Source organism: Lacerta agilis, chromosome 14, assembly GCF_009819535.1.
Source record: "Lacerta agilis isolate rLacAgi1 chromosome 14, rLacAgi1.pri, whole genome shotgun sequence".
NCBI classification, from domain to species: domain Eukaryota; kingdom Metazoa; phylum Chordata; class Lepidosauria; order Squamata; family Lacertidae; genus Lacerta; species Lacerta agilis.
In genome coordinates this window covers 23,150,641-23,176,638 of record NC_046325.1, presented here as the reverse complement: position 1 = coordinate 23,176,638, position 25,998 = coordinate 23,150,641, and the positions used below count along the sequence as shown (strand labels likewise).

The window sequence follows — 25,998 nt, the reverse complement described above, 5'->3', positions numbered from 1 at the left end:
GTTAAGCAAGAACATTTTACACTTTTTCTCCAGCAAAATTGCAGTATTATATTCAGAGCTCTGGTTCTTGATTTTGGGGTGGTTTATTTTGGGTATGTGTGTGTACATTTGATTATTTATAGGTAAATGGGTGAAATGTCTCCACTCAAAAACAGTATATTGCAGGTGATGAGAAATATTAAAGTTCTACCAGTAGAATATATACAGAACAGAGCAATCCTAACTATAGAAAGCCAGTGTAACTTAGGCAGGTGTAGGTTATCATTATTCCAAATGTCGTTCAGGAGGAATTTTGCCAGCTATGTTCTGCCCAGCTGCTGGGTCATGCACCAAGCTGAAAGCAGTTTGAAATAGGTATAAGTCTCCCCTTATTCCATCCCACCCTTCCCACACCTCCAGAATACCCCTTCTGGTGGAAGTTCTGATGACTGAACCCTGGCTGAGACTGGTGAGGGACTTTTGCTGCCATAACCACGGCTCTGCCAAGAAAGCCCAAGATCAGCCAGATCTAAACTCTTTCATCCCAGTGGACTTTGGGTTTCTACTGCACTGATAATAAACAATTTAAAATCTATAATTGCATTTGCACCTCTGTAACAAAACAAGCTTCATTAATACACGACTCCTTAATGAAATTATTAAAAAGCAAATAAAAATTAAAATGTTGAGGGTACCTTTAAAAATCACTAACAAAATGGCCTTGTTGGTATATTTCATGGGGGGTCATATTCAATGAATATGGGGATGCAACACTGAAAAGGTCCTGGCCCTCATGTGAGTGATGTTGTTTTTTTTAAAATCAAAATGGACAGTTCTCAGAATACTGAAGCTGAATTGACTGTGTATGGATATTTATATGTTGTTTTATTTGAAAATGGGGTGGTGGTGGTGGTGCACTGCCTCAGCCCTGTTTTGCCTCACTTCTTCCTTTACACCACCTTTCCAGGGGTGACATGGGCTGCTATCCTCCTTAGTCTCAATCCTGCCTTTTGGTACTTAGCAAACACTACCTTTGTCTCCCTACAGACATATACAGGTGCAGTGGTACAGGAGGCTCTTTAAGGCCAAAGGAGCATTTGCCCATTAAGAATCTACAGTAAACTTTTCGCTCTCTCCCTTTGCCATCTCTCTGAATTTAATTCCAAGTTTCTGTGTCCAATTTGTATGCCAGTTATATGATCAGTCTTTTTTACTTGGCAAAGATATTGCATTCTAATCACTACTAATCAGCCTGCCTCTATTGTGCAAACAATCTGTATATTATCTAATTCTGAGCTGTGGTTTCTTACCTGATTGCTTTTCCCTCCTGATATACATATTGGAAGTGTAATTTGCCCTGAGGTGTGCCATGGCTCTAAGCTTAAGGCCCTGCATTACCTCAGTGAAGAAACCAAATGTTGTTACCTGAATTCTGGGAGCATTCCCCCATTGCCAAAACACTCAGATAATTTTTTACTCATTTCTTATTCAAATTTCTTATTATCAGCTCATTTCTTATTCACTGCAGCATTTTCATATCTCACTCCAGCCACACATTGCAGGAAGGGTTGCTGCCTAGTCCTGGTCAACCTAGTCAAAATTCTCAAGTGGGAGCATAGCTTTGTGGACACTACTCATTTCAGATGGCTACATAGTCAATTTGATATTCTGTTGACTGGGGTGCTGTCATTTCATTATGTGATCCCTGATTGGCTAGGATCATGACATAAAAGAGAAGTCAAAATGCTGCCGCAACAGAAACTGAAGGGGAAACAGAGTGGCCGCAGCTGACCAGATCTGCAAAACGAGGTAATAGTCATTCATTCATTTAATTTATATACCTCCTAACTACAATAGTCCCTAAGCAGTTTACAATATTGCACTCCAGACATTCCCAAAGCAGTCTCCTTATCTGCCCCCCCCCCCCCGCCCCCAAGTTAGCTGGAAATAATTCTGATACATAATTGAGGCTGGATCTAGACACATCAAAGAAGAATTTTAGCTAAAGGTGTTGTAAACTTTGTATGAGAAATTGGGTTGGCAAAAATGGAACTTCACAGTGGCATCTTGTGTCACAGAGTTGGAATGCATAAACAACACATATAAAGCTCTTTTTCTTTGCCAGTGTAGCTGAGTCCTGGGATAGATATTTCCATCAATTGATTTAAAATGTTGAAAATATATTGCTCAGTTGTTTCCACTGATTATTTTCTATATCATCCTTTTGCAACCTTATGCCCTCCAAAATTTGTTGCGACCAGGAATAAAGACATGAGACAGAAGTGGTGGCTTGAACTAGGGCCATGCAAAAAGAGGAGTAAGGGAAGCTAACAATCTTGGAACCCTGCCTGTTACAAGGGACATAACAAGGTAAAGCCCCAAAGCCTGGTTCACATCCATTAATGAATAGGGAGGCATTCCTGCCCCACCTACTCCCAAGCCCCACAACACCATGATGGTTGGCAGAGGAGCCTCAAGGACATCCCATATCTATGTTAAGGGCCCCACAATCAACAGCAGCTGGCCTGTAGAAACACCCTTCTATTTCTATGTATGCATGTATGTATGAAAGTCACAGACCCTAAGATAATACCAGAACTTTCGTAGCATCTGAACATATTGTGACTGGAGCCTATAGACCATTCTTGAGTCCTGTTCTCTTCTGGTGAACCTTTCAGGGCATTATATGGCAGTGGTTGGAAGAGCCAAAGGCAAAAGTGGGTGAAGAAATGAATGTATATATTGCCTTCATACAATGGGCTAGCACCTTCACACATTCACAGACATTGTGTCCTCCATCAGACATGAAAAGAGTTTAAAGAAATATTCCAGCCAGAATGATCTTATTCTCATATTGGGCTCCTTGGAATTTGGCTTTTCATTTGGCCATCTTTCAATAAAAACTTGATGAAACTGTGAGCCTTTCTTTTTGCACATTACAAAAATGTTCACTCCTGTTACCTAACCCAATGGAAATGGCTCATCTTTCCAAAGAGTATCAGACAAAAATGCTTTCCCGTGCCCACATTCCAAGCAAGTTAACACTCTTGTCTCAGTGACTGACACCTATGCTATCTTGCTCATGTCCACAGAATAGAAGATGGCAGGATACCAAGGGCATGCTCTGCAGGGAGCTGGCTTCAGGCACCAGGCCTGCTGGCAGACCAACTTTGTGTCCTTGAACTCTGATAATGCCTCTTGCTTGGATAATGATGCGGAGGGGTGTATGAGTACACACACACACACACACAACACACCAACCTTTGCATCTAGCCACGATAACCACTGGTCTGGAAAGAGACAAGGGGGACTGAGAGAGCTCTCTAGGGAGGACTTTTCATAATATTGGGGCTATTCCTTAAATGTCCTTGCATGCCATGTTTCTAACAGTAGCAAGAATAGGGTCTCATATGCCAAAGTTATGGGACACCATGGATTTTCCCTTCCTTTCCTAACCCATTCATTTCACTAATGATATTTTTATAATAATAATTTATATTAATTTTTCATTAATAATAATCCAATATAAGCCACACTGATACTATATCAATAGTATAGTAAAAAAACCAATTATTCCATTCCAAATTAAACATTTTTGGGTGACTTTCTATGTTCTGGTCTTGGGGAGATGCTATTGTTGTTCCTTCTCCTGCTTCCATTCTTATTTAATCCAAATAATACCATTCCGATATTATTCCTTTATCTTCACAGCCACTGACGTAATGACCTTCGTTCGTATTTTTAACTGTTCCATATCTGTTAATTTGCCAGAGGGTTTTATATCTTCTAACTTTCTGTGTGTAATATCTTTTTAATGTTTGTCTTTCCTTTCCTGTTGCTATCCATTATTTTCAGCATTCCCAGCCACCCCACTCCAAGAATTCTTACTGCACAATCCTCTCCACCATCTTTCTTTGGCCTCTAGCCTTGCTCTGGGCTGACTTAGTCCATAAAAAATATAGTTTTGTTCAGGCCCGTCTTAGAGGGATCGGCCGCCCTGGCGCAGCGATCCCTCAGCGCCCCCAGCCTGCCGCCTCTCCGCCCACCTCCCTCCCGCACTGGCTGCCCCTCGGGAGGGGGGGTGGGCGAGCGGGGGATGAGGGGCGTGGTGTTGGAGCAGGCGCTCGCGCGCCGGCAGGCGGAGGATGAGGGGCGGGCGGACGGGCTGAAGCCGGCCGCCCTCGCCTCCCAGAGCCCCAGCTGGAGTGCTGGAAGGTCGCGCAAAGCCCCGCGCCGCTTCAGCGCTCCAGCTGGGGCTCCGGGAGGCGAGGGCGGGCGGCTTACAGCCCGCCCGCCGGCACACGAGTGCCCGCCTGCCTGTGGGGGCGGGGGCGGGTGTGGCGGTTCGCTCCACCTGCACAGGTCCCCCAGACGTTTAACGGTCCGTTGATACCTGCACTCACCACTTTATTAATTAACCGCTGCCACCAACCAGTTTGTCTGGTATTTACTTCACTCAGTTCAGTCAAGGAGAATATTGGAACAAAACTGTTTTATTTGAAGTTTAGTACATAAGCATGTGGTTTCTGAATAAACAGTACTTTCTTGGTTGTGTTCTTGTTAACAACAGTGCCCAACAAATTCTCCCACCCCTGCTCCTACTCCTTCCCTTGCCACCCTTCTACCAGGCTCTCAATACCCACAACAAGCCCCCTAGGCAAAGACAAGCCTAAAGACTAAAGACAAGACTAAAGAACCAAAAGACCTCAGAACCCAAGACCTAAAGAACTAAGAACTAAAGAACTAAAGAACTAAAGAACCCCTTTCCTTCCCCGGGAGGGGTTTATATAGCCCACATAACTCCGCCCCCTCAAGGTTCTTACTGGTTATTTCCTTTTAACACCTTCTATGCCAATCCGAAGTGTGGGTGAACGCCACATACCTCCCCCCTTTAGAAAGTTTGATTCAGGAGGGTTCACTTTGCCAAGTGACCTCCTGATCAACTGTCAGTTGCTACACATAAACATACCTCATTATTCATGGATGTCCACCCCCCAAAACAACATATATACAATTTTACTATGGTTATTTTCAGTAGTTCACTCTTCTTCCATTTCCGGTCTCCTGGATAGGGCATCGGCGACGATGTTAAGGGAACTTTCACACTCCTTAGTGTCCTTAAACGCTGTAAGAAGAATCTTTCTCTGGCACCAGTCTTTTCTCTGCCGTATGACACAGTCCACCTCCGATCCCTGCACTCGATGCATCTGTTACGATTGTGGATTTCAAGCTGTGTAAAATCCTTGTTTCTCAGGGTCAAAAGCTCTCTTGGACCAACTTCTCCCTCCTTCAGGATCTCTGTTAAGGGTTCAAGCTCGAGGCCTTGTACACACATCTCCATGTCCTCAACAGCTGCATACGAACTGGTTGTCTGGCTTTTAAATGTACTGGGAACTGTTTTCATAAGTTTATGGATAGCTTCTTTTCTTTAGTCAGCTTGCTGAAGCTTTCTATACAAGCGTGATCACTCAATGAAAGTAGGCTAAAAAGCTCTGATTGCTTATTGCTCATAGCAATCTCCCTTGCTGTCAGTCCATCTTTGCTCTGTATTGATTTAACAGTTCCCACTTTGAGCAATTTGAAGACTACTTTTTTATGTCTTTGCTGTGGTGGCCACATTAACGCTGTGTAACCACGTTTATCTTGGACATTTATTTGTGTTGCATAAGCAGCAGGGTTCCCATTTTCCCACCACACAATCTCCAGTGTAGGAAACTCTTTCACTTTCATAGCAAGTTGATGGGACACCATGCCAGCTATAACTTCCAGGACGTTTTTCTTTCTATATTTCCAACTGCGGAATGGTTTAGCATAAATACGACTAGTTGTTCTAACTGATCTCACAGATAGGTCACTGGTCACACTGCAGGTATACCCTTCTTTACCAACTTCACGGGCTTTTTCAACAACGTGCCTACTGTAGTCTAGATTGGGTTCATGGTTTAGTGACTTAACTGGCTTTGAGGCATTCAGTTGGACACTATGGATTTCATCGTCCATCCTGAATGTCAGGTATTTTGTGCTATTAATCCCCATGGGTGCGCTAAACACACTGCTGTGCGTGTTTTGCAGGATCTTGCCCCTATATTTAGTTGGAACCACCAATCGTTGTTGTATCTCACCACCACCCCTTGCTGGGTTGATAAGAATTTCTCTATATAATAAACCTTGGTCCAACTTAAATTGTTCTGGGCTCTCAGGAGTTAATGTTTTATTTACCTCTGCCACCTCAAAATACAGTTTTAATTCTAAATCCTCCTTTTGTTTTTCCACAAAGCTTGAGGCTTGACTATTAGTCAGGGGAAATAAAGAAGTGTCTCTTGTTTCCATAAACACCCTTCCCCCCAGTTGCTCTCCTTCCTTAGTTGTTACAGCAACTGTATCATTTTGTTCAGGCCTGGGCAACAATAACTTCCCTTGTGCTCTGGTGACTATAAAAGCACTCCGCACATGTTCTACTAAATCCCAACCAATAAGAACTGCGGTGGGAATCTCTTCAGAGATCGCTACTTCCCACTGCCCTGACCAACTCTGATATCCAATTTTAACTTTTGCCATCGGTAGTACCTCAGGTTGTTTGGAAATTCCCTTTATTCTTATAGTCTTCCCGGGAATGATGGCCTCCGATTTTACTATATCGGGGTGAAGGATTGTGATTTGTGAGCCCATATCCTTCAGCCCATGGTATTTTTCCCCCTCTACCCAAATGTTTTCCCCAGCACTTTGTAATAGGTGTCCATCATGTTGGATTGTATTACAATGTAGCACCTTGGCCTCAGCTACCTCCTTAGGCCCCTGCTCAACTGTATTCCAGTTGGTTGCCATGACAACCGAGTCAGTTGGGCCCTGCTCTACAGCCTGGACACAAAATGTCTTCTTTGTAGTTGTGGGACTTTTTATTTTCTCTTTTCCTTGCCAACATTCATCCCTCCGATGTCCCTTTTCCCCACATTTCCAGCAAAAGATTTCAGGGGGATCTGTCTTGTTGGGTTTATTAACTTTTCCCTCAGCACTCCCTGACTGTAGGGATATCTTTTCATGGGGCCCCTTCTCTGAGGAGTAATTCCCCTTATTGGAGTCTGAGGTAAATTTTCCTCGATTTTGTTCAGTTTTATTTTTATGGTTCTCCCAATTCCTCCCCCCATATCTGGGTCCATCATACACATAGTCTCGGATTTCATTAATTTCATCTCCTAACCGTGCAGCTGCTGCAATGCTTGTGGGGTATCTATCTTTATATTCTGGGAAACGTGTTAACTCTATTTTCACAAGTGTTTGCCCATTGGTATTGTTACTGTTATTCTGCTTTTTTATTGCAGTCACTTCCAATCTCCTCATCTCCAATTGAAACTGTATTTCTTTTTCCCTCATTCGCTCCTCTTTCTCTGCTTCTAATTTTTTCCTTTCCTGCTCAGCTTTTAATTTTAATTCCAATTCTCTCAGTTTATATTCCTGCTCTAGTTTCCACTTTTCAAAACTCTCAGAGATTTTAGGACTCTCTCCCGCAGGTGTGGTTTCAATAGAGCCTGGTTCCCCTTGCAGGTCCCCATTTTCCTCTTCAGCACTTTCTATAGGTGATTCCCTCACCGGGTTCTTAGTCTTTTTGGGTGGCATTTTCTTAAAAATAGGAGTTCAAACAGTCTATTAAAGAAAAGAACGTTTTTCTCTGTCTGTTTTCTGGGCTAGGTTCTCCAAGACTATGGTCTCAAAGTCACGCCTAAGGTTCTTTCTCTAACCTTTTCCAGCGTACTTTGCCCCGACCACAACTTAAACCTTTCTGCCAGAATAACTTTTGAGATCACCAGTTCTTAATTCTTTCTCAGCCTCACGGTGATCAAGAGTCTCCACAATTACACCCTAGGACGGGATAATATCCTTTCCAGATTTATCCTCTCCCCCCTTCCAGGTGTATTGCTCCTCTCTTTCCAGTCACTGGACTTTTTGATCCCACCGCTGAGCCACCACTTGTGGCGGTTCGCTCCACCTGCACAGGTCCCCCAGACGTTTAACGGTCCGTTGATACCTGCACTCACCACTTTATTAATTAACCGCTGCCACCAACCAGTTTGTCTGGTATTTACTTCACTCAGTTCAGTCAAGGAGAATATTGGAACAAAACTGTTTTATTTGAAGTTTAGTACATAAGCATGTGGTTTCTGAATAAACAGTACTTTCTTGGTTGTGTTCTTGTTAACAACAGTGCCCAACAAATTCTCCCACCCCTGCTCCTACTCCTTCCCTTGCCACCCTTCTACCAGGCTCTCAATACCCACAACAAGCCCCCTAGGCAAAGACAAGCCTAAAGACTAAAGACAAGACTAAAGAACCAAAAGACCTCAGAACCCAAGACCTAAAGAACTAAGAACTAAAGAACTAAAGAACTAAAGAACCCCTTTCCTTCCCCGGGAGGGGTTTATATAGCCCACATAACTCCGCCCCCTCAAGGTTCTTACTGGTTATTTCCTTTTAACACCTTCTATGCCAATCCGAAGTGTGGGTGAACGCCACAGCGGGTTGGGGAGGGGGAGCCCGGTATGCCGGCGGGCTCGCGGGGGTGCCCCTGGGGTGCCCGGCGCTCTGGCGCGCCGCGCCACCGGCCTCTATGGATGAGACGGCTCTGGTTTTGTTGATTCCCTTTTGCATTCCATTACTAATTGCAATCCATTAATAATTATACTCCATTGGAAATTACTTTTCTTTCTTCAGTGAAGGATTGCCAAATCATAAAACAATGTGGTGCATGTATAGAGGAAAAACTAAGGCTTCCCTCCACCCACCTTCCAATCCGGTTACCATGATAGTCCTCTCCAGATGAAGACCTTGGCACTCAGTGGCTGATTCATTTAGCAGGTTATCTTGTCTCCTTCTTCCAGAACATGTCTGTTTTTTAAGTCCAAATTCATATCTATCTTAAAAAAACAGAGGAACCACTGCTCATGGTGACTGTGTTGGAGAGTTACCGATATGTGCAGTGCTAAGCACTCTGCGTCCCCAGCCCTGCACCGGAGAAATGGGAAGCAGGTATTGGATGATCTGCAAGTGAGAGCTCACCCACCCCTGACCGGGGGGGGGGGGCTTGCAAGGATAATTACTCTCAAATTATCCTTAATTATCTGCACACCCAGCATCCACTAACATGGGAACTGCTGTTCACCATGGCGGCTCCGGATTGGAAGTCCCATTCATTTCACTAATGTAATCTGCATTATTGTTAGCAAAGTTGAAAAATAATGATTGCAACCATAAATAGGATAAAGCTAAAGAATGCATGGTCCATTTTAAGGTATTTATTATTATTTATTATCCTAAATATGTTTTTTATTATAAGGTTATATAAACAGAGTGGTTTATGTATAGAATAAAATAATAACAAGGTCAATTGTAATACAACATTATCATAAAGGCAGCATAAAACATCCAGAAGGACTACAATTGCAATCAAAAAGATCCATAGAAACTAAGAAGGACTTTGGTGTTGAAAGGACAGTCAATTGAGTAATAAGGAAAATTCCTTTGGGAGAACTTTCAACAACTGAGACATCACCACTGAGAAGGATCTCTTTCTGGAAACAAAACATCTCACTTCAGATGGGGCATAGCCACCCATAGAAGACCTCCATTGACAACACAATCCTGCACAAATGTGCCTATTCAAAAGTAAATTCAATTGAGTTCACAAGTAAATGTGTTCATAATTGCAACATTAAGTTCTTAATATATAGGCACATTAATATGGAAACAGGTGGTCCTTCAAATATTATGATTGATCGGGAAATGTTCAGATTTTATACACATATTATTGGGTGTTACTCTTTTATGAGAAACAGACAGACAGACAGAAATCTTATTGCAAATTAGAGAGATGAAAATTGATTCAGAAATAATCAGCATTGCTTTATTATAGTTTAAATGACCACAGAAAGGTAATTCCAATAAATACAAGTAATTCTATACCCACATGACCAATTTTTGCATTGTCTGCTATATGTGACTGTTTTGATTTTCTTATTTTTTTAACCATTTTATACAGCAGGAGGTTATCACTTGTTTGTACCCCATCAGTTTCTTGATGGCTTCTTTCACTTCTTTGGTTTTCAGACTGTAAATAATGGGGTTCAGCATGGGGGTTGAAATGCTATATTGGGTGGAAAAGAGTTCATCCAGTAGTACAGAAGAGGCTGAATTTGGCCTCAAATACCTAAAGCAGGCAGTGCCATAAAATAAAATGACAACAATGAGATGGGAACTGCAGGTAGACAATGTTTTTCTTTTAGCTTCTGCTGAATTAAGCTTCAGGACCATAGACACTATGTAGGTATATGACACCAGCATGACAAAGACTGATGAAAGCACTACTGCACTACTTGTAATTAAGGATGTTAACACATTCACAAAGGTTTCTGTGCAAGATAAGGCCAAGAGAGATGGGAGTTCACAGCTGAAATGCCTGATAGTGTTTGGACCACAGAACACTAGCTTCAGAACAGGAAATGTATTAATCAATGCATGTACAAAACCTATTGCCCATGCACCTCCCACCAGCAGCTTACAGAATGGTATGTTCATAGTTTCAACATAATGAAGTGGCTTGCATATGGCAGCATATCGGTCATAAGCCATTGCTGTAAGAAGGAAGATTTCAGTACATCCTGTCTGGATGATGAAAAACATTTGCATGATGCAGGTACTGTAAGAAATTCTTTGGCTGTGGAATAAATTCAGGAGAACCTTAGGCACCGTGACTGAAGAGTAGCAAATATCCAGAAAAGACAGTTGACTTAGGAAGAGGTACATAGGGCTCTGTAAATTACTGTCTTTCTTTATTACCACCATGATGATCATGTTCCCTACCAAAGTTATTGCATACATGAGTAAAAACACCAAGAAGAGGCAAATACGGACTGGAAAACTATAAGAAAATCCCACAAGAAGAAAATATGTCACAGTAGTTTGATTTTCCATTTCCTTTCCAACAAAAATGTAATCTGCAAAAAACAAACAAACATCTGATTGCAGCAAAGTTGTGCTGTAGTGGTTAAGAGTGGTAGACTCGTAATCTGGGGAACCGGGTTCGTGTCTCCGCTCCTCCACATGCAGCTGCTGGGTGACCTTGGGCCAGTCACACTTTTTTGAGGTCTCTCAGCCCCACTCACCTCACAGAGTGTTTGTTGTGGGGGAGGAAGGGAAAGGAGAATGTTAGCCGCTTTGAGACTCCTTCGGGTAGTGAAAAGCGGGATATCAAATCCAAACTCCTCTTCTTCTTCTTCTTCTTCTTCTTCTTCTTCTTCTTCTTCTTCTTCTTCTTCTTCTTCTTCTTCTATTGTTCCTGAATAGTAGACTAAAGCATCGGAACTGTTGTTGAGATGGGAGCCATAATTCTAAAAACTTATATCAATTAAGTGCTGGATTCAGTCTATGTTGAGCAGCTTTAACCTCCACTGAAAAGTCAATGTCCATGCTCAATTTTTCTGCATCATTGAAACCAACCAACCAATCAATATATCATTATTGTGGTCATAGACCAGACAGCAAAATTAACCAACAGCCATTGTAGCCCAATCCAGTTCATGTTTCCTTAAAATGAAGTCCAGCTGGGCTCAGTGGGGCATAATTCCATGCAAGCTATGCATGACATTTCAGCCTTTTACTTGCCTGTAATCAATGTTAGAAAGCTTATGAAAATGAGATGTTCTTATATAATAAATAACACATTTTAATAAATAGTATTAAAATTTCCTCAATATGCTGGGAGCACCATTTCATATTCAAACCCATAATATGGATCTTTGGTTAAAGCCTAACTGATCTGATCACAAGAGCAGCTGCTATCATCAAGATTGGGAAGTTGCTGTCTTTCAACATTTCTCAACCTTATTCACCAGTTTCTAAAAGTCTGCTAGAACAAACTTCTCTGTTTTGTTTGTCTTCCATAAGGGCTGAAGATTAACAAAAAATGAACTGATTTAGTGAATCAGTGGCTCACAAGCCTCCCCCCCCCCCGCCTCACAGACCAATGCATTTTTACAGACATCCTGAGGGTAACTTGAATAAAGCTTGTGGTTCATGAACCACACTTTGAGAACTCTTGTACTAAATAATTGTTTGGTGCAATTTAGCATCCAGGGTTGCCACCTTTTCCCTGTCAGACTATCTGTCCCTTTAAGGGCTGCATGCCAATAATAAAATCAGCAGGCAATCACATTGCATCTCATTTCTGCTTCTGAAGGTTCCCATTTGTGCCAGTTTGCTCACTCTGAATATGCAGAAATCATCATATGGCAATATTTAGTGTGTGCATGAGTCAGCCTTTAGAAGTGCTCCTTCAAGTGCCACCTTCTTACACAGAATGGAGTGAAATGCAAGGAAATTAATGGCAACTAAAATTTAGACCATCACCACAGTAGGGCTACTCTTCTTCCTAACAAATACTCCATATATAGTAGAGAGAGATGTAAAAGGGATAAATGTCACGTTACTATTAAGAGTGGATTAGAACAGTAGTCTTCATTCTTTTCAAACCTGAAACCCATATTTAACCCACATGTGCATTTGTGGGACCACTTCTTACTTTTTTTAACCTTATGTTTGTAATTTGGTAGCACTGATGATGAAAACTACCTTTCAAACACTGTTTTTTTTCTTTCCCTCCTGCTCATTCTCACATAAGCAAGGATTTCTGCCTTAAAACACAATGAAATCATATGTAAACTTATCTCTTCTTTTAATTTCTTCTTTTTTCTTTTAAAATGCCTAAGAAAAACTAATCTGATCAGCAAAAACAGAGGGGAAAAGGAAATCAAGAAACATGCAAGAAGCTTCTGGAGGACATTGCCTTGGACCAGAGACTCAAACTTTTGTATATAATTGCCTGACTGAAAAGGTGGGAATGCATTGGAAAAAGTACCTTTTATGTGTCAGTAAGAATGGTTCCCCTGTTCACTAAGACCAAATGGAGTGTTTGCCATGATGTTATTATACTTGCTATAACAAACCCTGGAGGATATATTTTTCAGTGTGGAATGTAGCAACTTATATAGAAATACTCATCCCAAGAGGATCATTAAATTCATCAGTAGTGCATTCTGTGCCTGTGAGTTTTGTTCTGTTTTGTTTTAGTGGGAGAAGCTTTTCTGCCATGGTGGCAAATATAAATCAACATGCAGAGGGCAGCTTGGGACCAGTTTGGCACGGTGGTTCCAAATTGTGGCAATTAGGGTTCTTGTGCCTCTGAATGAGTATGTAATTGCTCAGTTTGTTGTGCCTTCACCCAATTTGGCATGGTGATTCTAAACTGTGGCAACTTGAATGTCTGTAAATATATTGTTGCCATATTTTTGTTTATTTGTTACAGAGTGAAGGATGTAGGCTTCCAATTTGACATGACAATTCATGAGATAAAGGAGCAGGTTTGGGGCATACTGTATACAGTGGTACCTCGGTCTACTATCTTAATTCATTCCTGAAGTCCATTCTTAAACCAAAGCATTTTTAAACCAAGGTGCGCTTTCCCTACTGAGGCCTCCCGCTGCCAGTGCCCTTCCACCGTTCGACTTCCATTCAGCTTCCGAGGCAAAGTTCTCTAGCCGGAACACCTACTTCTGTTTTTGCAGAGTTTGTTGCCCGAATAGTTCGTTAACAGGACTGTTTGTAGACTGAGGTACCACTGTATTTGAATACTGTAGCTATTCATGTACACAAGAACACTGATTGATCATGTGTTTAATATATTGTGTGAGCACTCCTGGTGCAACTGTATGAAATTTAGCTAAGGCAAATGTAAAAGAGAGTTTACATTTCATCCAAGGGCAACCCTGCCATTCAGGAGGTGAAGCAACAGGCATCAGTGAGAATTCTGAAAGGGAGATAGATTACAAGCAGCAGTTTATTGAATCATGCAGGAAAAGTTTTTAAAATGTTTATCACTTTACTACTGTTTTGGTGAATAGGCACATTTATTTGTTCACTATCATATCCCACTTTCAAACAGGTTTACAAAAACATAACAAAAACACACATCATTTTAAAAGCCATTAAACAAATATTACGTAAAAGTAATAGAATTATAATTACAAAAAATAAGCAATAATGATTTTAAAACAACAACAACCCTGAACATCCTGTTAATGGTAAGAGATGTGTTAAACTAAGTCCAGCAAGAATGTAAATCATTAAAATCCAGCACAGCTTTTGAAAACAAACAAACAAACAAAATTGGAATAGCTCCCTTAAAATATAACAAAGAAGACCCCTATATACTCATCGCTATTACAATTCACCAGTTAAGCACCGTTTAAACAAACAAACAAGCATATAACAATACAAATGACAGCTGTGCTACAAATATGTCATTCAGACACAAAATAGCATTTTGTTTTATAAAAAAATAATTTTAGTGGCCGATAATGCTAATACTAGAACTAGGGTTCACATTATGAATTTTAATGGCAATATACCACTAAATTGTAGTCTTCAAGCAATACATACTTAACTAGTGGAATTTCACTGCTATATGATGTGGGGGTTGCTTCTCTGTTAGGTCACTCTAAATACTTGTGGAAGCTATCAACAAATATTCGCTATATTGGCTAATATCAGCTATCTTCAGAGCCTATGAATATCAGTTTCTGCTGGGTACTGGGAAGGTGAGTGGGAGAGTGGAAGGTGTCATGGTGCTTCAGATACATTGGTGTGATCAATTCAGCAATCCTGGAAGTGTGGATTTATGAATGAACACATAAGAAAGTGATAGAGATTACAACAATCTGCCCATTCTTAGCTTCAAATCCCACCATTCCTACCTAACTGTAGGCATGCCTCCAACACATTTCCTCAGCAATATATGGATAAAATCTCCTTTTTCATCTAATGCACCTTCACTCCTAATAACCTCATGCACAAATAGGGAACTTCTGGCCCTTCAAGAGTTGTTTACATCACCGCAAGCCCAAGTGGCCAATCAGGTTCCCCGTTCCTATGTTTACGTTCAGTGGCTGTTAAAGCATATGGCTTGGATGCTGCAGAAAAAGTTCAGGTTCCTCACCTTCTTCTTGAGCTTCCAAGAGGCATTGGGCTGGATGACCATTGGCTGGATTCAGAGTGCTAGACTAGATGAAGGCAGAAGATGTCCACCAGAACAGAAGCTAAATGCAAGGCAGTGGATCCAAACCATAAACACAGAACTCAAATTTCACTCCATTTCTACTATATGATTCATATCATTCATTTTCTCTCCCCAGATTTCCATTAAGAAGAAAAAAAACAACCCTTCCATATTCCCCATTAGTTAAATATCCCCTTGGTCTCTTTCCCCCACAAAAGCAAATTGATTCCAGTTCTGTCTTTTTCATCCTAATCTTATGCCTCTGCTTTGTTTTGGGGTCTCTTTTAGTCTAACTCCAGCATCAAGGGAAGTATGATATTTTAAAAACAGGGAACTGCTCTCCTCATTAGCCCTTAATATGTTTGGTGGATATATTCACATGTACACCACTTTAAATGATAGCCTGTGACACTGTACACTTTTCTAGAGTTGAGTCTAATTTTATTGAAGAAACTTACACTTTCCAAACTTCTTCAGCAGAGCATCTTTGATATCCTTGTTCTTCAAGCTGTAAATGAGAGGGTTTAACATAGGAGTTAAGATGCTGTACTGCACCGACACTAATTTGTCCAGGTAGGTGAGTGATTCTGAACTTGGCTTCATGTACCGGAAAAAAGCTGCAATGTAAAACAATCCCACCACAATGAGGTGAGAGCTGCAAGTGGAGAAGGCTTTACGCCTGCTTTCTGCTGAGCGAATCTTCACGATGGTTGAAATAATGTAAACATAAGAGATGAGGGTAAGGAGAAAGGAGCCAAGACCAAACACCAACACAGTGATAAGAAGAACAATGTAATTTATGAGGGTCTGGGTACAAGCCAAGGCCAAGACTGAAGGAAGCTCACAGCTGTAATGGTCAATAATATTGTTACCGCAAAAATGCAAATTCACCAAAGGTGGAACATTCAACACAGCATAGAAGGTACCCATAGCCCAAGAGCCACCCACTAGTTGTCTGCAGATTTCTTTTTTCATGATTGTGGTATAATGCAGTGGATCACATATAGCAATGTATCGGTCATAAGCCATTGCTGAGAGGATGAATACTTCAGCACAAGCAACCTGGAAAAAGAAGAAGATCTGTGCAATGCATCCTTCCCAGGAAATCGTTTTCTGCTTTGCTATGATGTTTTCCAACATCTTGGGAACAGTGACGGATGAATAGCAGATGTCAACAAAAGCTAAATGACTAAGAAAGAAGAACATGGGTGTTTGAAGGCTACACTCAGTTCTGATCACCAGCATGATTGCAGAATTTCCTAACAATGTTACCAAAAAAATGGTTAGGAACACCAAGAAGAGAAACACCTGAAGATGTGGATCTCTGGAGAGTCCTGAGAGTATAAACTCTGTAATTGCAGTTTGGTTTTCCATCTCAATGAATTTAAAAGCCTTAACATCTGTACAAATTAAAAAAGAAATAGAATTTATTCAATTTGTAGAAAGCTCTGAAAAATTATTAATAAAAGTATAAATGTAGGGGAAGTATTTTTTGAATTGTTAACCCTACTTACCTGGGAGTAAGCTCCACTGAATTCAGTATGATCTATCCCTATCTGGACACACCTGTAGTTATGATTGCTTTGATGCAGCCAAGAACTAGACTGTTGATTCAAGTGCTAATTGTTTGTGTAGAGATTTCACATTTGCAGTTCCACACTCACTGCACAAAAGGAAATTGCATGCACACACATTGTGCAACCATGTCAATATTCTTTCTTTTTTTAAGGTGTAGGTCAATATGCATGCTAATGTTTAATGTTGAGGGGTGAGGTTTATTTGACCTGAACGGACAGAAAACAAACTGTGCACACATAGCATTTTACACACCTGACAGGGAAAAGGGAGACCACTGACCCAATAGTTCCATACTGGGCACAAAGCCATGTAATTCCAAACTCTAAATTCCAGACAGAATGTTAAATGTGGGAAGGGAGGGATTTAAAAAAAATAAATAGGGGTTTTTGTGCATGAAAAGCAAGACTATAAACTGTCAAACTATTTCCTAGCACATATTCAGTGGTTGTAAACTTTGACCTGTTGTACATCTGCCTACTATAAAAAAGGAAGCAACTCTGAGAACATGTGAGCCCCCTTCCATTTCCAGATTTGTCCTCATGGATCATACTTAGGCATGCTGCTCTGAATGTGAAAACTGTTCGATCTCAATTTTGAGACCCACTTCTACTTGGTAAGACCAGTAATGTCATCTCAATTCTGCTGGCATACATGAAAAAGATGCATTTTCAGATTTATGGATATGTTGATCATGATTTTAGGTTAGGTACTGGTCCTTTATTGGTCCATCTAGCTCGGTCCTGTCTACACTAACTTGCAATGGCTCCCCAGAATTTCTGAAAAGAATAAGTCTAGCCTGACCTGGAAATACAAGGGATTAACTTGATACTTTCTGCATGCAAAGCAGATGCTCTATCACTGAGCTTTTAGCTTTTTAGCCAATATAGGAGACACTGGTCCTTTCTGGTTTTTATATACTAGAACAGCCTACGTTTTTCATTTTTTAAGGGTGAAATTTTGATGCAATTTTCTAGAATTTTTAAATGGCTGAAACATTTGGGAGGATTAGAAAGTACTAAGAGTCGTCACAGGACTAGCAAATATCTTCGGCTTCTTTGTGAATCTCAGTTATTTACTGTAATTTTGTGTTCCCAAGTGCAAGACACTGGAATCTAAAGGAAAATATTGAATAAACGGGCAAATGGATAGCATGTACTGGTTACTGTCTATTTAAGATCACCCGAGACATAAAACCCACTGAATTAAACTATTCATAAATATCAGAAAGAGATTGCCACTTACCTGATAGCTACTGGGTAATCCATATATGCAACAACTGCCACTGCACCTAGCTTTGACTGGAGCTGTATCTCAAAGACATCTCCATCCACTTTACAATTACTTTAAAAAATGATTCTTTGAAACAAATCTTGGTGAAATCCCCAAAGAAAATAAAGTTCACTCATATTATCATATTGCTCATTTAGATCATGAGTGGGGAACCAGTTGCTGGTTTTCAATTCATGACCTTTGGCCCCTGTCATCTGGGGCTAAATGGGATCTGGAGTCCCAACAACATCTAGCTGTTCAAAGTGTTTCCGTCTGTGACAGAAAGAAAAAAATATTTCAGGGCCCTTGCTGTGCACACTGAAAGGGAATTATTGAATTATTGTTCAGTGTACATTCTGCCTATGCACTGCACATTTTTTTAAGTGAGCAAGGTGGTATAGAAAGGGTGGTGATGTGATGTCATGTTAATTTTTCTGGAATTAATCCCATGAAATTTATCCTGCCAACTGATTTTCTCCAGGGATGCATTTTTCATTAAACAAAACTGTATTAGTTCTTCCTTCCAAAAAAACAACAACAACACATTTATTATAGGTTTTACAAGTCAGCTGAACATTAAGATGTAATAGACTCCTTTAAATATAGAGGTGCCTTACAACGAGACAGACCAGGCCCACATATTCTACTCCATATTGTCAGCAAGTGCACCTTTCAGTCAGGAATGGGCAGAATGAATCTGCTTGAGTTTGTGTCGATTTTGGTATGTGCCTACTGGCAAAGCCCACTCTGCTCCATGTCTACATTGCAGTTTTTAGGAAATAACTATTGTGAAATCTGAATTTCTTTAACTGTTTCACTCTGTCTCTCTCTTTGTGTCTGTGTAACTTTCTAGGTGGATTAAAGGCTGTGCTTTCTCCCAAGAAGCAGGCATAACAACAACAACAACAATCCTAATTTCAAGCTGTTGGGAGCAACTGGAATGTCAAGTTAATTCAAAATGTATTTAAATCATCACACTTTATTACAAAACATACTCCCTCCCCCCATTTTAATTGACGGGAGGTGCCATAGAAAGCATCAGCACAGATCCAAGACACATGTGCACGATATAAAGTGTATTAGCAGAGTCACCAAAAGCATAATTGTGCAGGAATTGTGGCATCAAGTATTTTATTATTTACAGCAAAAGAAACAAAGGAAACATTGCATTTTGTGTGAGCTCCTTCTCACGCATCCTCTCTAGCCCTTTGCTGGACTGAGAACAAAGAGCGGAAGTTTGTCCGCTCACAAAAACAGTGCTAAGAAATGAAATCACCCAATCACGTGACCCTCTGTAATAGTGGCAGTGGAAAATACTAACAATAATATCCCTTGTAGATTTAGAGGGGCTTCCTTAGTGGGCACAAAGAAGGGCTTACTCACCATAATGTACAACCACTTCCAGGTCAGTTTTAGATGCCGTTTCAGTGAGTGTTCCAAGTGTTGTGCTTTCTAGCTGCTCCAAGCAGTTAGAAAATGTTCTTAGAAAAAAATAAAAATAAAAGTAGTTCTTGTGTGTATTTTGAGAAACTACTTCTGACTAAACCATGCCCAGTAAAGTTTTGCAGATATTTGGCCTAATTTGCCTATCTGAAATGCCTAATTGTTTCCTTAGAGTCAGGTGGTGTAAATTTTGATCATATAACTGCTAAGAATTTGGTAGGAATGTTTTTTGTGTAGTTGTTTGTGTATTTCCCCATGCATTTTAGTGCCAAAAGGGCATATGTTGCTGACCAGTCATGTAGTAGAAGGAGGACACTGGGGAATGAAGTTCCATAACTAATTTTCAGAGCAGGAGCAATGATGTTACTGCTCGAGTGCCAAAGATAGGCTCTTCTGACTTTGGCAAGTGAATGAGTTGGCAGGCATGCTTACAGATTAAAAGAAAATTGCCTATGACATAATAAAATCCTCTCTCTGAAACCAATTCAAATAAGAAATTCTATAAAATATAGCTCATCTTAAAAAAACCAGCAGTCATAGATGCCCACAGCTGAGTAAAGCTGAACATAACCCATCAATCATGTAGTGTGGACTGACATGTACTGGGCAATGCATAATTACCATTGACATGTTTGCAATCCCCATCAGCCAGACCAATGAAGAGACCCTACTAAACTGAATCTGGTTGATGGGCTCCACTTTACCTGCTGGAATACAAACCTTGTGGACCTTGTGGACATGAGATTGCTTATTTGCTTTACAGATGCATGGAGAAAAGCTAAAGAGAACTGGGCATATGTGCATCTAAAATTTGCAATGTTTGTGGAGTGTAATGGAAGGGGAAATTATTGACAACCATGTGAATCAACTGGTTTATGAAATAAAAGATTGGGGTCATACGATCTTCTCATTACACACTGTTCTGTTAATTTGAATTGGGAATGAATATCAAGGTTTCAATCTCAATATCCTCCTAAGCACTGCTTTCACCTCCTTGTTCTGCAGGCTGTAGATGATGGGATTTAACAAAGGGGTAAGGATGCTGTATTCTATGGACAATATTACATCCAAAAGTACTGACGAAGCTGAGCTTGGCCTCAGATATCGGAAGTAACCTGTTCCATAGAAGAGACTGACTACAGTGAGGTGGGAGCTGCAGGTAGAGAAAGCTTTACGCCTCCCTTGAGATGAATTTATCCTCAGTATGGTGGAGATGATATGAATGTAAGACAGCACAGTGAGGAACAGGGATACAAGCCCAACTATGCTCCCAGAAATGAAGAACAGCATTTTATTCAAGAAAGGTTCATTGCAGGTGAGAGAAAGGATGGAAGGGAGCTCACAACTGAAATGATTTATGCTATTTGAGCCACAGAACTGTAGCCTTAACAGTGGCAATGTGTTTGCAAGTGCATAAACAAAACCAATAATCCACGCACTGGCCACTAGCTTTCGGCAGAATGCCACATTCATGATTTCCACATAATGCAGTGGTTTACATATAGCACAGTATCTGTCATAAGCCATTGATGAGAGGATAAAAACTTCAGCAGTAGCCGAAAACAAAATAAAGAATGCCTGAGTGAAGCATCCACCAACAGAGATGGTCTTCTGCTTGGCAATGATGATCTCCAACAACTTTGGGACAGTGACAGTTGAATAACACACATCAAGGAAAGAGAGGTAACTCAAGAAGAAGTACATAGGACTCTGAAGATGTGGACTGGTCTTTACAAGCAGCATGATTATTATGTTCCCCAACAGAGTTAGCAGATAAATCAACAAGAAAAGGAAAAATAAGAAAATCTGGAGCTGCAGGTTGTTGGAGAGGCCAAGAAGAGAAAAATAGTATTCATTGGTTTGGTTTCCCATTGAAAGTTATCTGAAGGATGCACATCTAAACAAAATGACCAAAGGTTTTTATAAAGAAAGAAACATCAACATCTCGAGAGAAAAACAATAATGGTTTATCTGGACTGGGGTTATGCTTGAATGTAATCTCACAACTGATATCAAAAGTAACAAGACTATAAAGCGTTTTGGGTTTTTTTTTAATGTAATAGAGTTGCTACAAAGCTTAACTTCAACTACTGTTGTAGAGTGATTATGGAAGTTTCTGAAAAGGCAAAATACTGAAGGAAAGCTGAGGAAATGAATGCCCTCCACACTAAGACTTCTATCAGTTATACCTGGGGTAAAAATGATGTGGGGAGATCAGCATATTCATTCACACTCTGCACGGGTGCCATATGCCACTTAAAAATATGTTTTGTGGAGCCCATGTCTGCTGAAGAACTCCATACATTGAGAAAATTTAATGATTATTGGGAAGCAAACTGAGAAGATCTCATCCAAGGCAGAACTTAAGAGGAAAAAATAGAGTTACTGTATCTGCTTGGGCAAGATATCTGAGGAATATCAAAGGAAAGGGAAAAGAAGGTTTTGATAATAACTAATTGCATTTTTTAAGGAATTAGTTTCTAGATTTATTTATTTTTTGTTCATATCTCAGCTCAAACTGTATCAGTTATCTATTATGAAGCAGCCTAGAAAGCTAATTCAACTTTTCAGTTAGCTAAACCTCCATTATGTGGTTAGTCATATCAGGTGCTAAAGGCTTAGGGGCCCTCTCCTGCCACCCTGTACCAATGACACAGCAGGTTATAATTCTTTCACTATGATATAACATTGTAAATCCCTACCACTAAAGCCATCTGAGAAGACCAGAAATGCATTGTCACTTACCCAGCATTTAATCCGCAAGTGCATCCACTACCACTATACCTAAGATCACACCTCAATTTGAAATAAACTTTCGCCCACTCAGAATGTTCATCATAAGATATTAATAGGAGGCAAAGTGTGTGTGTATGGGGGGGGGGGAACTCATCTATATTTATCTTCTTCATTTAAATTGATCTGTTGGGGGGAAATATTACCTTGTATATCCCCTGGCTATGATCTATTATTTGGTTTAGAAAAACCTTATATAGGTCTTGGTGTGATTATATTGGAAGGCAGGGGAAGAAACTGGATGATGTCATACCCTGCCATATGCTCTTCTGAAAATCATCCAACAACTTTTCTCCTGATAATCTAAAATCCTATTGTGGCTCAATTTGAAGGGACAGCCATGAGGTTTGCAAATCCTCACACCCCCACCCCCACACCCCGCCGCCAAAGGAAGATGTAATACAGAGATGAGGAATGTGCCCTCAGCTCCCATGGTCCCTTTGGAAGAGCAACTCTGCTTAGAGCTGAATAGTTCATTCATTTAAGGAAGGGGGGGATGGCTGAAAACAGATTTGCACAGTCACTTATCACATGCTAAATAACAGAAAACAGGGGGCTTGCCGATCATTGAATTCTGATTTTTTTTTTTAATAAGAATTTATTGGCATTTTTTCCTTATAACAACATACACCCATATCCACACCTACATTTGTTGTTGTTCAGTCGTTCAGTCGTTTCCGACTCTTCGTGACCCCATGGACCAGAGCACGCCAGGCACGCCTATCATTCACTGCCTCCCGCAGTTTGGCCAAACTCATGTTAGTAGCTTCGAGAATACTGTCCAACCATCTCATCCTTTGTCGTCCCCTTCTCCTTGTGCCCTCCATCTTTCCCAACATCAGGGTCTTTTCCAGGGAGTCTTCTCTTCTCATGAGGTGGCCAAAGTACTGGAGCCTCAACTTCAGGATCTGTCCTTCTAGTGAGCACTCAGGGCTGATTTCTTTGAGAATGGATAGGTTTGATCTTCTTGCAGTCCATGGGACTCTCAAGAGTCTCCTCCAGCACCATAATTCAAAAGCATCAATTCTTCGGCGATCAGCCTTCTTGATGGTCCAGCTCTCACCTACATTTATACACATACAAAACAAATACAATTATAAACCAAATACAAACATTGCCAGGATTCTTCTTCTTATTTAAGCATCTCGTAAAAAAAAAAAAAAAAAAAATTCCTATTTCTGAATCTTGACGGTTGACTTCCCCTACCTTTTCACCTTCGGTTTTATACCCCTAATCTGCTTTTTAACCTCTTCTTCTAAAAATTAAACACAATTATATATATATATTATATATTATACCTCTTGCTTGCCTGGATGGAAGAGGGAGAGATGTTTGAGAGTTTATGCAGAGAGCTCAGACTTTTACATATGAATATATGCTACTGTGCAAAGATATGCTACTGTGCTGGTTACTCCACCTGTATTTGTTCCTGACCCTTGCCATCAGTATTATAATAGCCCTGGAAGGCTGCCCATGAGAGAATGTATCCTTCAAGGTGTGTGTGTGTGGGGGGGGGGGGAATGTCCCCATCCATATTGTAAGCCATCAAGCTGATGTAAGCCCCATCTATATACAGTGGTTCAACGGCCTATTGCTTTTCCTGCTTTCCCAGGACTGCAGACATTGTGTAGCAGTGCTAACAGCCATGTCCATGAGTGTTGTCAACCACTTGCCAGTAAAGGCAAATGCACTCACAAATTATGCCTGGCCAGCCTAGAAGAAAGCTAAAACTATTCCATGTTAGCAAACTTTCACAATTAAAACAGAATAAAAGTAAATGGGCTTAATTGCATTTACTGAACAGTCTCTGTATTCCAGGGAGACTGAAGTGCAACCATAACATGAAAAAGCTTGTAAGGGCAGAATTCCCTAGAGCTCCAACATCCAATATTAACAGGCCTGGGACATTTCTATTGTACAGTTGCAAAGATACATAGCTAGCACATTATGTGCCACTGTCTTTTTAAGTAAGATGGGTTATGTGCAATTACTACAACAAATCACCATGTCAGTAATACTGGGTGAAACTTTGGCTAGACTGGACTGAAAGCTAAAGGGATTATTTCTTCTACATTATCTTCATCTTTTTATACCATTTAAGATGCATTTCTTCCAATAAAGGCCACAGTATCCTTCAGTGTAGCAAGTGCTCCTTCAGGAAACTTCCCTGGTGAGTTTCTTTATTAAAAAAAAAGCACTTATTACAATAAATGTGTTTATATTCTTACAGCAAATAGGTTCTATCAATGGCTTGATAGCCATGATAGCTAAATGGAATACTCATGTGCAGAGGCACTTTGTCTATGGCTACTAGATTTCAGGAAGAAACATCAGGGGAGGGTTATTTCTTTAATGCCCAACTTTCATGTTCCTGGAGACACTGGTTGACCACCGTTGAAAATTGAATTTTCAGGATCTTCTGGATCAGATAAGCTGATAAGTCTGCTCCAAGAGGACTATTCTAAATGTTGTTGTTGCTGTTGTTGGTAGTAGGAGAATCCTAAATATAACTACAATGTTCACCATCCCTGACTATTAGCTATGGTTACTGTAGTTGATGGGAATGGGAGAATAATGATGCCTGGAGAGTCACAGTTTCCCATACCTGAGGCTTAGCAGCTTGCACATCTGCGCAATAGCTGTATTTTGCTCAGACATAATAATCATCAGCATCCACAGTAATGGATGGGTGGGGGTTAGACTAGCCCACCACATGTGTACAGAACTTGTTCAAGTTTTGTTACTTAGCCAGATGAGAGATTAGGGCACCACCAAAAAAATGTTTCAAGCAAGGAATAGAGAACTGGCCCTCTTGAATTAGGTAGATTATATATTCTACACCAGGTGTGGCCAACTGCCAAGAGACTGCGATCTACTCACAGAGTTTAAAACTGGCAGTGATCTACCCCATTTGGGGGGGGGTTCATGTCAAATTTGTTGAGCTTTTTTGGGGGAGGAAGTAAGCCAAAGTTTAACTTTTTTAGGGGAGCCGAACTAGTTGAGCTTCTTTGGGGGGAGCCAGTGATCTATCAGTGATCTACCACAGATGTCCAGTGATCTACCAGTAGATCACGATCTACCTGTTGGACATGCCTGTTCTACACAATAGTTGTAGAACTATGTGATGGGTGTAGAATAAAGTATGAACTTTGTGCATAACCTTTGCCTGGAAGAAAACTTGTGACACCCTGTTTATCAGGAATGACACAAGTTAAGTTTTATCACGTCACTGACAAACTTAGCTACATGTTCATTTTGAGGCAGCCAACCCCTATTGCATCCAGTGTTGTTTATGGATAGTGACATCATTATACAGTTTAGCCATTGTACCAGCATGGGACATAGTAGAATAGAGTATCTCCTGTTGCTGTTGTGTTCTGGTTGGGAAGATACAATCAAATTCTTACCTCACTTCTAGAATGTATCCTTCAAGTTCTGAGCAGCAGCCTATACATTAATCATTAAAAAAACCAAGAAAATTATGGAGTAGAAAATACAAGCTAAAAGTTTTCTATGTGTAAAAGGCAGGGAAAAAGAGGTTTGAAGATAAATATAAATGGATTTAAAAAATAAATAAAGCTCTAACGTAGAGGCAACTAAACTTTTGGCTTTTCAGATATAGATAGACCACAAGTTCATTCATTCTTCACTGCATGGGAATCCTTAGAGTTGGAGTCCAACAATATCTTCAGGACAAAAGGATAGCCGAGGCTGTTGCAAAAAGTATGCCAGTGTGTACAGGAAATGCATGCAGTTACCCAGACACAGAGGAATGTTGACATTGTGTGTACCTCAAATAATGCTAAAGAACAGCACAGTATAATTATTTTGTTGGA

At 40.5% G+C, this 25,998-nt stretch overlaps 3 protein-coding genes across 3 annotated transcripts; all 3 read right to left on the bottom strand.

Moving 5' to 3' along the window:
• Positions 1–9,984: 9,984 nt before the first annotated feature.
• Positions 9,985–10,947, bottom strand: LOC117057788 (olfactory receptor 1052-like). The gene has a single exon (XM_033168628.1). It carries the CDS (start codon positions 10,939–10,941, stop codon positions 9,985–9,987), a length of 957 nt encoding a protein of 318 aa, XP_033024519.1. The 5' UTR covers positions 10,942–10,947.
• A 4,573-nt stretch (positions 10,948–15,520) lies between these two features.
• LOC117058878 (olfactory receptor 8S1-like) lies at positions 15,521–16,453 on the bottom strand. Its single transcript, XM_033170291.1, has one exon. It carries the CDS (start codon positions 16,451–16,453, stop codon positions 15,521–15,523), a length of 933 nt encoding a protein of 310 aa, XP_033026182.1.
• Positions 16,454–20,317: 3,864 nt separating this feature from the next.
• Positions 20,318–21,241, bottom strand: LOC117057787 (olfactory receptor 5A2-like). Its single transcript, XM_033168627.1, has one exon. It carries the CDS (start codon positions 21,239–21,241, stop codon positions 20,318–20,320), a length of 924 nt encoding a protein of 307 aa, XP_033024518.1.
• Positions 21,242–25,998: the final 4,757 nt, after the last annotated feature.